The following is a 15,834-nucleotide window of genomic DNA, read 5'->3' as shown; positions in this document are numbered from 1 at the left end:
CCTTCCTGGATCACACAGCAGAGAATTACCATGTGCCAGGCTCTGTGTTGGGCACTGCGGGAACAGCGTTGATGAAGTTTCAGACACAGTCCATGGCAGCCTTGCAGCGGTGACAGATGGGGATCGCCAGCCAGGGCAGAACGACACATGTGCAACAGAAGGACCCTGCCCCCTAGCCCGAGGGGCGGGAGCAGTGGAGGGGAGGGGCCAGAGGAAAACACAGTACTTTAACTGACCTCCAAAGATGGTGGACTTCCAGCCTGCTGGCCAGCGTGAGAAAAGTACATACAAAGGCCCTGAAGCAGGAGGCCTAGCATATCTGGGGACCTGAACAGAGAGCTGTGTGGAGGAGGGGAGGGGAGAGATGACCAGGCCAGGCCTGGCTGGTAGGCCAGAGTCAAGGGTCAGGCCTCGATCAAAGAGCAAATGGAAAGCTAAGGAAGGGGTGAAAAGAGAGGCCCGGGAGAGGGGCGTTGCACCCCAAAGAGCTCTCTCTGGTGGCAGCATCGATGTGGAAAGATTGTTTGGGTAGCCACCTCGACAGGTAGCCAGCATGGGTGACAGCAGAGAAGAGGAGGCGAGTGGTGGCTGGTGTTGGGACCAGTAGACTGAGTCAGGAGATATTAAAGCAGCAAAAGCTGGTATGGACTGGGTGTGGGGGAAGGAGAGGGGGTGTCAAGGAGAAATTCCAAGTGTCTCTGACCCTAAACTAGCCACTGCCTCGCCAAACTCAGTGACAAACCAGAGGTCACCGGAAGCTCGTCTGAGTCAGCCAAACGCATCGAGTAAGTCCCGTTCTAATAGCAAGCCCCAAAAACTGCTTTAGGGAGGATGGCTGTAACGTGGGGTGTAGCAACGATCCCTCCCTACACCTTCCAGATGAGCAGTGGATGTTTCAGGGCTCCTGAGACTCAAGCACCCCCAAAAAACATTGAGTGGACCCACTGGTTTCAAGCTCCCCTATGGGGGACTAGGGGACACGGGTACCTGAGCTGGCAGGCTCCTCGAACTTCTTCTCCTGGAGCTGCCTGACGCAACGCTTCAGCTCGTTCTTGAGGTCTGTGGTGCCCTGGGCGACGCCCTTCATCAGCTCGTGATTCAGCTCCACCTTGGGAACGTAGACTGGCTTTGTCACCACTCCCTGCAGTTTTGACGCTTTCTGGAACAAGCCGGAGGGTTAGCGCAGGCAGCTGCAGTGAACCAGGGTCTGGGCTCAGTCCCCAAGAACCCAGCAAGCAGGGCTTCCCCGTATCCATGGCACACTCCAGCTGGTCTCAGAGATCACAGGGGGTTAAAGTGACACTTTAAGACACAGAAATCTAGAAGGGACTTCACAAGTCATTCATCTTGCAGATGTGGAAACAGGTTGAGACATGGCAGGGGGCTTGCCGGGAACTCTGTCAGTTAGTGGCACAGACATGGTTGGGACAGAGGTCTCCCAAGCCCTAGGACAAGCCTCTTCACTGGCTGGAAAAGAACAGGAGACCCAGGAGCATTTCCATCCTAGAGGGACAGCTCTCGTCATATGTTCTGAGTAGACAGGGACACCACCAGGCATGCAGGATTGAGTGCAAGCATGTCCCGTCAGAGAAGGTCTAACTGAAGTTCCAAGTTTTAAGACAAAAGTGGCTCATATGGGATCAAGAGGCCTGGAGGTGGACTCAGAATCCTTCTCAGACAACTCACGGCAGCTGCTCTACAAATGGGAATGAACACTTGGGATGAAACCCCTAGGCCTGGGGAGACAACCCAGGGGCCCAACTTCTCTCTGGGGACCTAGAGAGAAGGTCCTCAGTATCTTCTGTGTGCTCTCCATGAGCTGAACCAGGAACCTGGGCCTCATGGCAGGTCACCTACCAACGGGGCTCACTAGACACCCTCTACACACCACGTACTCTGCCACATGCTGGACAGGAAAGGCGGAGGGAGGGCAGTAATGAGGTGGGCTGATAGCCAAAACGGACACGAAACAAGCTCATCTGAAGCAGTATCACGCCCCTGAACGCCAAGTGTGGCAAGGGAAGACAGGGGAAACGAGCTGGCCCCAGAAGGGCATGAATCTCCAAGCAGAGAAAGTCAGGCACGGCATTCCCACCCGATGCCACTGTGTCTGAAAAAGCTGAGTGTCCCACTGTGGTTAGAGCACAAGGCCAGGACTGGCAGGCGTGTGGCTGCTGGCAAAGTTGGGGCCAGGTCACCAAGGGCACTGTGGGCCACACTAAGAAACATGAAGCCAGAAAGGGACAGGGAGTCTGTGCTTCAGGAAGACACTTCTTGGGGCTGTGCTGCGGAAGGATGGAAGGAAGAGGGTAGGCCTGTGAGGGAGGCAACACGCCAAGATGGCTCCTGTCACAGTCTGGAGAGTGGTTTCTCCCACACAGGTTCATGTGTTTAAATTTGGATGTCCCCTAAAAGCTCATGGACTGGAACTCCACTGTACTGGCTGCACCGTGAAGTGTTAAACTTCACTCCCTCAGGTTATCCGGGCGAGGAAGTGTGACAGAGCCAGTCCCTTCCTGTATACACACCAGAACACAATAGTGCTCCCAGCCCTGCCCTCATGACTGCCGTGGGTGTGACAGAGGGCGGGGCCTCCATGACTGTTCTGTGTGTGTAAGAAAGGCAAATGAGGCAGGCGGAGGCTCGTGGGTACAGACCCTGCTAAACGTTCTGCCTTTCGCCATTTCGTGATGCCTTTGGACTTTCCGATGAGCAGAATTGTGAGTTTTGTGAATCCATCTCTATTTTCTTTATAAATCACCTAGTTGCAGTCATTTCTGTTAGCAAGGCAGTAACAGACTGAGATAGCCCCCAAGGTGTTTACCCTATGGAATCCGGTCCCTTTCAGCAAAGGGGGGACAGTGAATGCGATAGCTATGGCTCTAGGGTCAGGTTACATTAGGCGGCAAAGGGGAGGGAATACTGCACATGCCATCAAGACCCCAGATGAGTTGATTTCCAGCTAACCCAAAGGATTATTCTGGGTAGGCCTGACTTCATCTGATAAAAGCTCTTAAAGAGGCTTTCTTGGAGGGAGTTCTCCTGCCAGCACTGCAGAAGTAGGGTGCCAAGTTGAAACTGGGCCTCAGTGACAGCCACCAGCAAAAAACAAAAGGGGGAACCTCAGATCTACAACCCCAAGGAACCAAATTCTGCCACCAAATCATCTTCGCTTGGAAGATAGCCCTGAGTTCCAAAAGGAACACAGTCCAGCCAACCCAAGACTGCAGTCTTGGGAGACTCTCCGCAAACAAAATCCAGGAAGCCATGTCCAGACTCCTGAGCCAGGGAAACCCTAAAACAATAAACGCATGTTCTTCTAAGCCCCTAGGTTTCTGGCAAGTTGGTGCACAGCATACAAAACATACCACATGTCTCAGGAATGCATCCAATGTCTTCCTGCAGTCCCAGTGCCTTGGGGGCCCTACTGTACCTGTAATCCACACTGTGTTGCTAGCAGAGGGACTATTCAAGAGGAACCAGCAGATGGCATAATGGTTACCTCACTGGACTTCCACAGAGTCAACTGCAGTTCATTCAAGTCCTGGACCCAGAGGCTTAAAACTCATGCCAGGCACATGTGCGTGCATGCCCAAGATCCCAAAAGGAAAATGGAAGAGAAGAGATTGTGGCATGGCCATCCTCCCTGGGGAGTGATTTCTCACTTTCTGCCTCTCTGTCTCTCTCTGTCTTTCTGGCAAGCGCAAGCACCCTATACCAAAAATTTCTCTTAAAAAAAAAATTATTCAAGAATATCCTCAATGAGACCCACCTCTAGAAATTCAAACTCGTCCCCCTTCGACAGGCTGAGTTCAATATCGTCCTTCAAGCTCTGGATCTCACTCTTCTTCTTCAGGAGAACCTGGTAAATGGTGTCCAACTTGGTGTTGACCCTCTTCTCCTCTTCTTTGATCTTCCGTGTTGCACTGGCCTCTGAGGCATCAATAACAGCCTTCATTTCCAGGTATTCCTGTCTCAGCTGCTCCATCTTCTTGTTTGCAGTCTCCTAAGAGGATAAGACAAGCAGGCTCCGGTCAGCTTGACACAAATGCTGAAGCTGCAGTGCTGAGTGCTGGTGAGATGGGCAGCACCAGGAACTCACTGATACGGATACTCCTCAACTTATGACGGTTCAACTTATGATTCTGTGACTTTAAGATGGTGCATCAGTGGGCCAGCAGGTGGTGTGGTGGTTAAGGATGCCAGACTCCCACATGGCCGACCACAGTTCGAGTCCTGGACCTGGTGGCTTGCTTTGTCACTTTCTCTCTCTCTCTCACTCTTACTCTACCCCTCTGTGGTCAAGATTTAAAATAAAATAAATAAATAAAGTTAAATAAAAAATAATTCTTTGAAAAAAAAAAAAAGGTGGTCCATCAGCAATACACATTCAGTAGAAAGCCTACATCAAGTACCTATTTGACTATTCCATTTTTCACTTCCAGTATAGTATTCAATAAATTCCATGAGATATTCAACCCTTTAGTATAAAACAAGCTTTATGTTTGATGATTTTGCCCAATCATAGGGTAACATAAGTGTTCTGAGCACACTTAAGATAGGCGAGGCTAAGATGTGATATTCAGTAGGTTAGGTGTACATAATGCATCTTCAACTTACGGTATCTTTTTTTTTTTTTTTGGAGAGGTTTTTGCTATAGGGTGTGTGCGCTCGCCAGAAAGACAGAGAGACAGAAAGCGAGAAATCACCCCCCAGGGGGAATGGCCACGCCACAATCCCTTCTCCTCCATTCTCCTCTTGGGATCTTGGACATGCACACACACATGCCCAGCATGAGTTTAAGCCACTGGGTCCAGGACTTGAACCGCGGTCGACTAAATGGGAGTTCAGCGACATAGCCATTACACTAACTGCTGGTCCCGACTTATGATATCTTTGACTTACGATGGATTTGTTAGAACACAACTCTAACATAAATCAAGGAACATCTGTAGTTTGTGGGAGTACACTTTTGGAGAGCAATTTGGCAATATCTAGGAAATTTGGAAGTGCTCATGCCCTGTGATTTGGAAACTCCACTATTAGGAATATACTCCAGAAATTTTATTGGATGTTTCCTCCAGAGATATGTACAAGAATGTTCATGAGGCAGCATTGTTTGAAATAGTAAAAAACCTGGAAACAACTGGAACGCCTATCCATAGGAAACCTGAACCAGAGACTGAGAATCATAGGATGAAATAGTAAACCGTTATGAAAATCAATGAACTGGAATTATACCTGGTTATATCTCCATGAGAGAAAAACAACTTGTACAGTAGAAGATAATACAGTATGATTTTCCTACGGAATGCTTAGAAACAAACAGACTGATAAGGCCAGAAGATGGCATAGTAATTTTTTAAAAGGATTTTTTTTCCCAACCACCCCGTTTTTTAAAATATCTTTTCTTTTTTGGGGACCAGCGGTTAGTGTAATGGCTATGTCGCTGGACTCCCATGTAGTCGACCGTAGTTTGAGTCCCGGCCCCAGTGGCTTAAATTCACGCCAGGCGCATGTGCATGTGTGCCCAAGATCCCGAGAGGAGAATGGAGGGGAAGGGATTGCAGCGTGGCCATCCCCCCTCGGGGGGGGGGGCGGTTCTTGCTTTCTATCTCTCTGTCTCTGTCTTTATGACAAGCACACGTGCCCTATAGCAAAAACCTCTCAAAAAAAAAAAAAACTTTTCTTTTTTTAAAGAATTATTTATTTATTTTAATATGATCAAAAAAGGGACTGAGAGATAGAGTGGGAAAGTGAGAAAGGAAGCCACCAGGTCTGGGATTCGAACTGCCACTGTTCATGTGGGAGTCCAATGCCCTTACCCACTACTCCACCTGCCAGTCCCAGGTGGCAAAGTGATTAAAGAAGGCACTGGACTCTCATGTGGTCAACCGCGGTTTGAGTCCTGGGCTTTAGCGGCTTGAAACTCACGCCAGGTGCATATGCCTATGTGCCCAAAATCCTGAGAGGAGAATAGAGGAGAAAGGACTGCAGCATGGCCATGCCCCCAGGAAGTGGTTTCTCGCTTGCTCTCTCTCTGTCTCTCCAGTGAGTACATGTGCCCTACAGCAAAAACTCTCAAAAAGAGCAAACAAACAAACAAACAGAATGGTAGTACACATTGCTAAGGAATGCATGCATATATATTAAAAGAATAAAGAAATACATGGAAATAAATGTATAAATTCAGAATAGAAGTGACCCCTGAAAGAGAGAAGGCGGATATAATGAGAAAGAGAGGGAGGGGCTGCACCAGTGGTATTATATTTCTTGAGCTAAAAGCTGTTCATGTGTAATTTTCCTAAAGGGCATGAAATAGCTCTAGAAAATTTCTACAGAATGTCATCCCCTAGCGCTGTACAGTAGCTACATATGACTACATGTAGCTCTTGAAATGTGGGTAGTTTATAATGAAGTGTTACAAGGCTAAAACAGGGCTCTCCAATGTTCAGGCCATGGAGCAGTAACTGGTTCACAGCCTGTTGGGGGCTAGGCCATGACTAGAGCCACAGGGCCAGGTCACAAGGCCATGCAGCAGGGGGGTGAGAGGCAGGCGAGTAAGCAAGACTTCATCTGTGTTTGCAGCCACTCCCCATGGCTTGCATTGTCCCTGGGCTGCACCTCCTGCCTGATGACGGGTGGTATTGGATTCTCATGAGAGCGTGAACCCTATTGTTGTGTGATTGTTTCATTGCATACTGCAGCGTGGTGGAGGTGGAAATTGGATGCATAGTGGATGTGGTACACTTGGGTCATTCCAGGATAAACCTTCCCCAAACCTTGCCACGAGGCCAAGCCCTGGTGCTGAGAAGATTGGGAACCACTGGTCTAAAAGACATATTGGCAGGACCAGGAGATGGCATAATGGCTATGTCAGCGAACTCCCATGTAGTCAACCATGGTTTGAGTCCTGGACCTCGTGACTTCAAACTCACACCGGGCATATGTGAGTGCATGCCCAAAATCCCGAGAAAAGAATGGAGAAAGGATTGCAGCATGGCCATCCTCTCTTGGGGGTGACTTCTCCCTTTCTGTCTCTCTGTCTTTCTGGTGAGTCACATGCCCTATAGCAAAAATCTCTTAAAACAAAAAAAGCAGGAATGTACAATGGTTCATTAAACCATTTTTACTTATGACATGTTCAAATGGTAATATTTTAGATATATTGAATTAAATAATATTATTCAAATTAATTTCATGTATTCTAATTGATTTAAAATTCCACCTGAGGCTCCCATTACATTGGGCAGCACTGCCTAAGCAGCTGCAGTTTTATCTGACACGCTTGGTAATCCCCATGAGTATGAAATTAAGCATGACAAACAGAAACACACAGGAGTGGATTGCAACTGATTCTCACGTAGCTCTTTACTCTGCCACGGCATGTGACTACCAGTGCCCCTCAATGTCTGTTCTCCTTTCTGTTTCAGTAAGAGAACACTCATCTGTAGTTTCATCTGGACATATGGCTGCCCTAACAGTGTTTTCCAGCCTCTCCTGCAGCTAGACACGGTGATGTGACGAAGCCCCTTCTCATGAGGCAGGACTGGATGAGAGATACGCAACACCATGTCACTTACTTCAAAGGAAATTCCTTGTTGTCATTTACTTTCTCCCCAACCACCTCCTCACAGCCCAGAGCAAAGATGTGAACTTCTATCTTATTTATGCTTCTACTTTGGGGGATATCTTTTTTTTTAATGGCAGTTTAGCCTGCCCTCTAACCAATACAGGTACTTTTACATGCATCCCTTCATTTAAGCCTCACAACCACCTTCAAAAAGGAGCTGCTGTGAGTCCATCGTGCAGACGGTGAAACTAGGGTTCGGCGTTCTGCCCACATGATCAAAGCCACATGGGCTGGTACGTGACAGACAAGTATTCTAACACGAATCTCGTCTAATTAAACCATAGTTACTGCCATAAAACGAGGCTGCAGCTCTAGAACTGCACATTTAAAAATCAAATCTCCGGGACAGCCAGGTGGCATAAAGATTAAGGTGGCTGGACCCCACATGGCCAACTGCATGGTTCGAGTCCTGGACTCAGCAGCTTGAAAAACACACCAGGTGTGTAAGCATGTGTGCTCAAAATCCCCAGAGGAGAATGGAGGAGGAGAAATTGTGGTGTGGTCCTCCCTTTGGGTGGTGGTTTCTCATTTTCTCTCTCTCTCTCTGGTGAGTGCATACGCCCACAGCCAAACAAACAACCAAAACAAATCTTTTTAAGTTAAAGGCAATTTAACCTTATAACATTTTCGAAAAATAGGAGGGAACAAAATCATCCCTAACTTACCACTCCAACACTTCCTTCTGTAATACTTTCTTCCAGTCTTTTTTCCTATTTGTTCTGCCATTAGTTGAATACTAGTCCCTCCAAACATAAGTCTACATTACAGAATCTGTGAATGTGACCTTACTTAGAAAAGGGACTTTTGCAGATGTAATTAACTGAAAGACCTTGAGATGAGATCACCCTAGATTACCGAGGTGGACCCTAAATCCGATGGGGAACGTCTTTATCAGAGAGGAGAGAGGAGAAGGCAGAGGAAAGGAGGAAGCTACGTGAAGACAGAGGCAGAGACTGGAGTGGCGCCGACACAGCCAAGAAACACCTGAGCCACCAGAAGCTGGAAAAGAAAGGAAGGGTTCTCCGTAGAGATTTTAGAGGGAGGGTGACCCTACCAACTCCTTGAATTTGGACTTCCAGCCTCCAAACCTGTGTACAAATATGTTGTAAGCCATGAAGTTTGTAATTATTTGTTACAGTAACCCTAGGAAACAAATACACTTCCTTTTTATAAACAGATGTAATCCTAGTGGGTATGTAATTTTGCTTCTTGTTTTTCTTCTACTTTATATCATCATTTTTCTCTGTTACTACTTTTGACTTTATTATTATTTTTTTTTTTTTTGGAGAGATTTTCGCTATAGGGCACGTGCGCTCGCCAGACAGACAGAGAGAGACAGAGAGACAGAAAGCGAGAAATCACCTCCCAGGGGGGATGGTCACGCCGCAATCCCTTCTCCTCCATTCTCCTCTTGGGATCTTGGGCACGCACGCACACGCGCCCGGCGTGAGTTTTAAGCCACCGGGTCCGGGACACGAACCACGGTCAACTACATGGGAATCCAGCGACATAGCTATTATGCTAACTGCTGGTTCCCTGACCTTACGTTTTTTTTTTTCCTTTTTCTTTTGAAGGTTTTTGCCATAGGGCACATGTGTTCACTGGAGAGGAGAGAAACAGAGACAGTGAAAGAGAAAGTGATAAATCATTCCCACCCCCATGGGGGGGATGACCATGTCGCAATCCCATCTCCTCCATTCTCTTCCTGGGATTTTGGGCACATACACACGTGCCCGGCATGAGTCTTAAGCCACTGGATCTGGGACTCAAAACACAGTGGGGCCATGTGGGAGTCCAGTGTCTTAGCCACTATACCACCTGCCAGCCCTCAACCCTAATTTTTTTTTTTTTGGAGAGGTTTTTGCTATAGGGCGCGTGCGCTCACCAGACAGACAGAGACAGAGAGACAGAAAGCAAGAAATCACCCCCCGGGGGGATGGCAACGCCGCAATCCCTTCTCCTCCATTCTCCTCTCAGGATCTTGGGCACACACGCACACACGCCCTGCATGAATTTTAAGCCACCGGGTCCAGGATGCGAACCGCGGTCGACTACGTGGGAGTCCAGTGACATAGCCATTACATTAACTGCTGGTTCCCGTCAACGTTTAACTCTGACACTTGTGAGTGACCTGATACCAACTTTGTCAAGGTAAGATGGTGCCTGTCCTGCCTGGAGCCTGAGGGAGGCCCCCTGAGCTAGCTGGGGTGGAGGACCCTGCCACTTACCCGCATGTCTTGCTGCCTCGCTCTCACATCCTCCAGTGCTCTCGACGCCCCGTTGATGTGACTGTACATGACGGTTAGTTTATGCCTCAGCTTGGTCTGCAGAAAAAAGGAACAAGGGTGAGCGTGCACCTCTTCAGCCAGTCCCCACCAGATGCAGCACCAGCAGCCATGCCCTGAATGCATCTCCCAGTACAGCTTTTTGAAGCATTCTCATATTTACTGCCTGCCTTCTTCCTTTTAAGGGGGTAGTACAGGATTTGGAATTGGACAGATCAGGATTCAAGACCCCATTCCCAGCCATGTAACTGTCTTTCACCTCAGTTTCCTGGGTCACAAAATAAAAACAGCTGTTTTCACCTCACAGGGCTATTAGGCCTCATGGAGACAACGTACGTGTGGGATATCTTAGCACTTAGGAGCTTCTTCACCACTGCCCACTTTGCAGCTGATGGAAGCCAGGCAAGGGGGAGGGCAAGGTGGCCCAGCTCACACTGAGAATAAGCCAGGACTGCCGTTTCGGTAATGGCAGATGTGTCGTTCAAACCAGCCTTCCCACTGCAAACAACCAGAAGAGCAGACAAGTACCGGGCGCCGGGGAGAGGACCTACGAAAAGGCACTGAAGGATTAAGAAGGCACAAGGGCCATGAAAGTTGGAGCGCTGGAACCCACATGGCCTAGTGCTTGATCTGAGTCCCAGACCAGCAGTCCAGAAAATCATGCCAGGCACATGTGTATGCATGCCCAAAATCCTGAGAGGAGAGGGAAGAGAAGGGATTGCTGCAGGTCCACCTGCCCAGGAGGGTGATTTTTCACATTCCCTCTCTCTGTCTCACTCTGTGTCTCTGTCTCTCTCTCTGGAAAACACACAAGCCTTATAGGGGGTGGGTGCAGAGGGGGATTACAGAGCCAAGTTCCAGGAGAAGGAGACAAAGAGATAAATCTAACATCTGGTATTGTTCTCCCCAAAGGCATCCGCCAATCCTAAAAGCCTCTGTCAGCCTCAGAGAGACAGGGGCAAAGACCGGAGTCCAAGGCTCCCCTGCCCCCCTGCAGGCTGCGGCTACCTGGGGCTAGGAACAAGGAATCCACAGGGACTGAAGCCCAGCTGCAAATCGGCTCAATCCCTGAAACTGAATTAAGCTCATTTGGAACTGCCAGCCTCCTAGCCACTTCCAGAAACACAGCAATGGTAACCCCATGCTCTTATTATTTCTACAAATGTTCATAATCCATATCTGGGTCCTCCACCTCCCTGCTCAGATGAAATACTGGGGTACATACATGAGAAGCAAAACAGCCACCACCGCCACCACCCTAACAGCTAGTATTTAATATGTACTTACTACTTACTATGCTGGCCCTGTTCTAGAGGTTGACATCTATGCCCTCATTCGAAACCAAAAACAGCACTGTGAGGTAGGGACTACCCAACCTTTACAGAGGAGGACACCGAGGCGCAGAGCAGCAAAGCGGTGTGCTCAAGGTCACATTACTCTTCACTGGCACCGCTGAAACCCTATTAAAATTACAGACATGTGCCCACACTGAGTATGCTGGAAGTTTCTAGAAAAAAAGCCTCTCTGTCTCTGCCTTTCACTTTCCTGTGTCTCCCACTCAAACCAAGATATTCAGGGCTGAACCTGCCCCTGGAGCTGGATTTGAACCACCCAGTGACAGTCACACGTAAGGACTGGAACGGAGGACAAAGCCACACCATGTCAGCCCAGAAAGCCCAAGACGTTTCCCACTCCACTCTGTGATACTGCCCTTCAACCTGCCTCTAACCGTGGCCAACACATGGTGTGAGCCAAAGGGCAAAGGTCAGGCCCAGGCAGATCCGGCCTCATAGGCCAGACCAAAAAGAGCTCAGAACGCCCAGGACTGCCAACCGCGTCATTCCTGAGAGTCGCTCTCTGCTCTGCACTCTGTTCTGTGAGGACCTTGAAGACTTTATCCACATTAATCTAACACACAGGCTAGTCCCTGTGTGTGACTCCAGAGCACAAGAAAGTAGCACGAGGATTTGGGGGTTGCAGCAACCCCTAGTCAAGGCAGTTTGTGGAAGTTCTGAGATCGCATCACAGACTGGGGATGTCGGTCCTCTCTGCAGAAAGCCCCAGAGTCCTGAGCCTGTCCCACCCCATTGGCTGAGACAAGCCAACTGCCCGAGCCCTGGGGACATAGCCCATCTGGGCCTGGCTCTGCCAATACGGAGCAGTAGCAGGAACTCAGGAAGGCAACCTGTTACAGGACTCGGCAAACCAGGACGACGGAGCCAGCGGAAATGCAGAGGAGGGACATTAGGAAGATTAAAAAGCTGAGCTTCTCCAGCACCCAGAGCTGGGCACAGGCTCCATGCTGTGCTCCCGGCCAGGCCAAGGAGGCCCTTCCTGCCTGTGAGCTGCTCCATGGATAAGAACATCTAACCTTCCTGCAGGCGTCAGGCTGCCCCACCCTCGCTGGCAGGCCCTTGCACTAGTGGCAAAAACATCCAGGGGGGGGCTGCCCCAGGGCTATCGGCCCCCAGTGTGCTCTTTTCAATCCCAGCCTGAGTACCAGAAATGGAAGCCTTCACAGTAAAACGCTGTTTATAGATTGCCTCCTTTAATGCTTCAATGACGGAGACAGGGCCTACCTGAGACAGGGCCTACCGTTATCTCCTTTCAGCATTTCCCAGCTGGGAGCAAGGTCTTCAAACCCAGATCTCTGCACCCACTCTGGTGAAACCCACGTAAACCAGCCAGATTACCTGGCTATGAAGCACTAGCCAGACAGTGGCCTTCTGACCAACCACCCTTGGAGGTACGGAGAGAATGCCATTAATCCTGTCTGGCAGGGAGCAGAACTCAGAGATCTGTAGTGACTTGCCCCAAACTGAACAGCTATTTGGAACAGAGCTGGGCCCAGCTCCAAATGGTAGGCAGGTCCTTTTCTGCAACAGGTGGCAATTCAGGGTGTCTGTACCTGAGTTAGTCGTATCTCAGGAATCGACTTGCAGGTCACCATGGCCTAAGGCCCCTCTTCTGAGATTCAGAGGAAAGGCCCAGAGGAGCCCAGCTCAGACTCAGAAGCAGGCAAGGCCAGAGAAGGGCTAGGGCTGGATGGGAACAGGGCCTATGCCCTGGTCCTGGCACCACTGAAAACCTCCTGGACCTCACTCAGCTCACATCTCCTTTGACAATGCAAGGACAAGCCTTGTGCTCCCTGACAGTGCTGTGTGGAAGCTTAAACTGATCAAACAAAAAGTGGTGTCATTACACCTTCTCAGCCTCTGCTTTGAGTCCACCGGGCAAAGGTACAATTTTCTAAACCACTAAAAATGTTGCCAACCTGGAAGGCCCTTAGGAATCCACCTAGTCCCTCCTCACTTCCCTAAGCGCTCCAGGAGCCAAGTCCCATGCTCGGAGGCTCCCAGCCAGAATGGAGGATGCTGTGGTGCAGTGGTTCCTATCCAGGGATTTTCAGGGTTTTGCCCACCTTCCCTTTCAGTCCTCCAGTAACGCATCCCTGTTCAGGAACTCTCCAGCTCATCAAAGCCTTTCACTTACATGACCTTGACCTCTGAAAATGAAGCGCTGGACTCCACAGACCTGGATGTGAGGCTGGGCCGTGAGGAAAAACTACAGACCATACAGTCAAACCAGCCTGGGCCACAGTGCCCCCTAATCTCAGGCTAGTTCATTTCTCTTAACCTCGTTTCCTCAACTGTAAAAGGGAACTAACCTCCAGGTGCTGCTAGGCTTTAATGAGCCAACAGATAACAAGGATTTATTTTGACATTCGAACCCCTCACTAAACACCATCAACACATACCAGGATTAAGGCAAGCAACCTGACCTGTGTCTTCAGTGGTCCCTCTAAACAGGTGTGCAGGGTGGAAGGTGGATGACGGGCAAGGGACATACAGTCTCCCAGCTCCTTTCTTCCTTTTTAAAGAATTGTTTTATTGGGACCAGCAGTTAGCGTAATGGCTATGTCGCTGGACTCCCACGTAGTTGACTGCGGTTCGCGTCCCGGACCCGGTGGCTTAAACTCACGCCGGGCACATGTGCGTGAGTGCCCAAGATCCAGAGAGGGGAATGGAGGAGAAGGGATTGCGGGGTGACCATCCCCCCTCGGGGGGTGATTTCTAGCTTTCTATCTCTCTGTCTCTGTCTGTCTGGGGAGCACACGCACCCTATAGCAAAAACCTCTCCGGAAAAAAAAAAAAAGAATTGTTTTATTTAACTTTATTTATTTTAATTTGTCCAGGGAGGGACAGAGTGAAAGAGAGAGAAAGGGGAAGCGAGAAAGAAAGCCACCAGGTCCAGGACACCAACTGCAGGTGATCGTGTGGGAGTCCAGCACGCCTAGACACCAGGCCACTTCCCGACCCCTCTTGGACTCCTTTCCGTGCCGGACATTGGTGATGTCCCTACCCTGATCTCAGGCCCAGCAAGGCCATTCTCCCCAAGGTACTGGGCTATGGCAGTGATGCCCATAGAGGCTCCTCTGAACAACCCTGCCGGCCCAAAGTGCCCCTTTGCGCCCTCACGGGCCACCCCTACCTCCAGGTCCGCGGTGGCTTGGCTCAGGGACATGTGAGAGCAGGCCTTGTGCTCCACCAGGCAGATATGGCAGATGCACTCCCCGTGATCCGTGCAGAAAAACTCCCGCAGGCGGTTGTGCTGCGGACATTTGCGGCTCTGCAGGTTGCTAACAGGGGGCTGCAGCGGGTGGTCCCGGAAAGCCGGGATGTCGAGGTGCGGCTGGGGGTGCTCCTGGCAGAAGGAGGCCATGCACATGAGGCAGGTCATCGCGGCGGCCTCCTTCAGGCAGAGGTCGCAGGCTCCCTGTGCGTCCTGGCTGGGGGCCGCGGCGCGGGTGGGCGGCGTCCAGCCGTCCGGGGGCGCGGCGCGGGCCAGCTCTGCCTGCAGGAACTGATCCACCACGGCGCACAGCACCGTGTTCTTGCGTAGCTGCGGCCGCGCGGGGTAGACGGCGCGACATTGCGGGCACCGGTACGGCGAGCCCTGGACGGCCCACGTCTCGTTCAGGCACGACCCGCAGAAGTTGTGACCGCACGGGGTAGTGACCGGTTCCTTGAACGGTTCCAGGCAGATGGAGCATGACAGCTCCTCAGCCAGGTGGCCCAGCTCCGCCATGGCGCTCCCGGAGGGACCGGACGGGATATGGTGGAAACGCAGATGCGACTGCAGCTCCGATGCCCCTAAAGTGCCTGAGAAACGAAACTGAACGGGGGAGAGGCGGTCCCCCGGACTTTCAGGAAGTCACGTGGGAGGCGGGGGCCGGCGGCCAGGGCGGGGCGCTGGGCGCTGGGCGCGGTGCGCAGGTTCCGCTCCGGGAACCCGAGGTCGGCGCCCTAGCAGTCGCCCAGGAGCTGCCGCGCGCTCTGGGGTGACGACCTTCGGAGCCCCAGCGGCTCCCGCGGGGTGAGCGCTGGGTTTCATACTAAACGCGGGAATTCAGGGGAACCTCCCGACCACCACCAGGATGGCCACGCTGCGGGTTGCAAAACTGACGTGTGGGGTGGAGTCCCTGACCCTTGGAGTCAGCTGCGGGACAGTCCTACTTCCGCACAAACTTGCGCCTGCTGCAAGTCCCCTCTTCTCAGGAACTCATCCGAGACCAGAAATGTCCCTCCCACCCTTTAGAGCTCGGCTGGTTTTACTGTCCCGGCAGGCCTTCTAAGAAATAACTGTGATGGGGCTGGCTGGTGGCGTGGTGGTTAAGGGCTCTGGGCTCCCTTAGATGACCGCGGCTCGAGTCCAGACCTGGCAGCGTGTCTTCTCACTTACCCCCTCTCTCTCTCTGTCCCTCTCTAGTCAAATTAAATAATAATAATAATAATTCTTTTTTTAAAAAAAAGGAACTGTAGGAACAGTTAAAGGACATTGCGTTAGGAAAAAGAATTCTCCTTTTCCTCTGTCTGGGACTCTTAACATATAGGGATGCAATTCTTTTTTTTTTTT

The 15,834-nt window shown here is 50.7% G+C and overlaps 1 protein-coding gene across 1 annotated transcript in view; it reads right to left on the bottom strand.

The window, feature by feature from the left end:
- The window catches only part of TRIM25 (tripartite motif containing 25), a 23,700-nt gene extending 8,604 nt beyond the window's left edge, over positions 1-15,096 (bottom strand). The window contains exons 1-4 of the mRNA XM_006154666.3: positions 14,410-15,096; positions 9,862-9,957; positions 3,773-4,006; positions 988-1,159 (exon numbers count right to left, since the gene is read on the bottom strand). Coding sequence (XP_006154728.1) covers positions 988-1,159; positions 3,773-4,006; positions 9,862-9,957; positions 14,410-15,006 — 1,099 coding nt within the window. The 5' untranslated portion in view covers positions 15,007-15,096. The remainder of the gene's footprint in view (positions 1-987; positions 1,160-3,772; positions 4,007-9,861; positions 9,958-14,409) is intronic.
- Between the last annotated feature and the right edge of the window lie 738 nt (positions 15,097-15,834).

This window comes from Tupaia chinensis, unplaced genomic scaffold (assembly GCF_000334495.1).
Source record: "Tupaia chinensis unplaced genomic scaffold, TupChi_1.0 Scaffold000416_1, whole genome shotgun sequence".
NCBI classification, from domain to species: domain Eukaryota; kingdom Metazoa; phylum Chordata; class Mammalia; order Scandentia; family Tupaiidae; genus Tupaia; species Tupaia belangeri.
The sequence above is the reverse complement of the archived record's forward strand: the minus strand, read 5'-3'. Positions and strand labels throughout refer to the sequence as shown.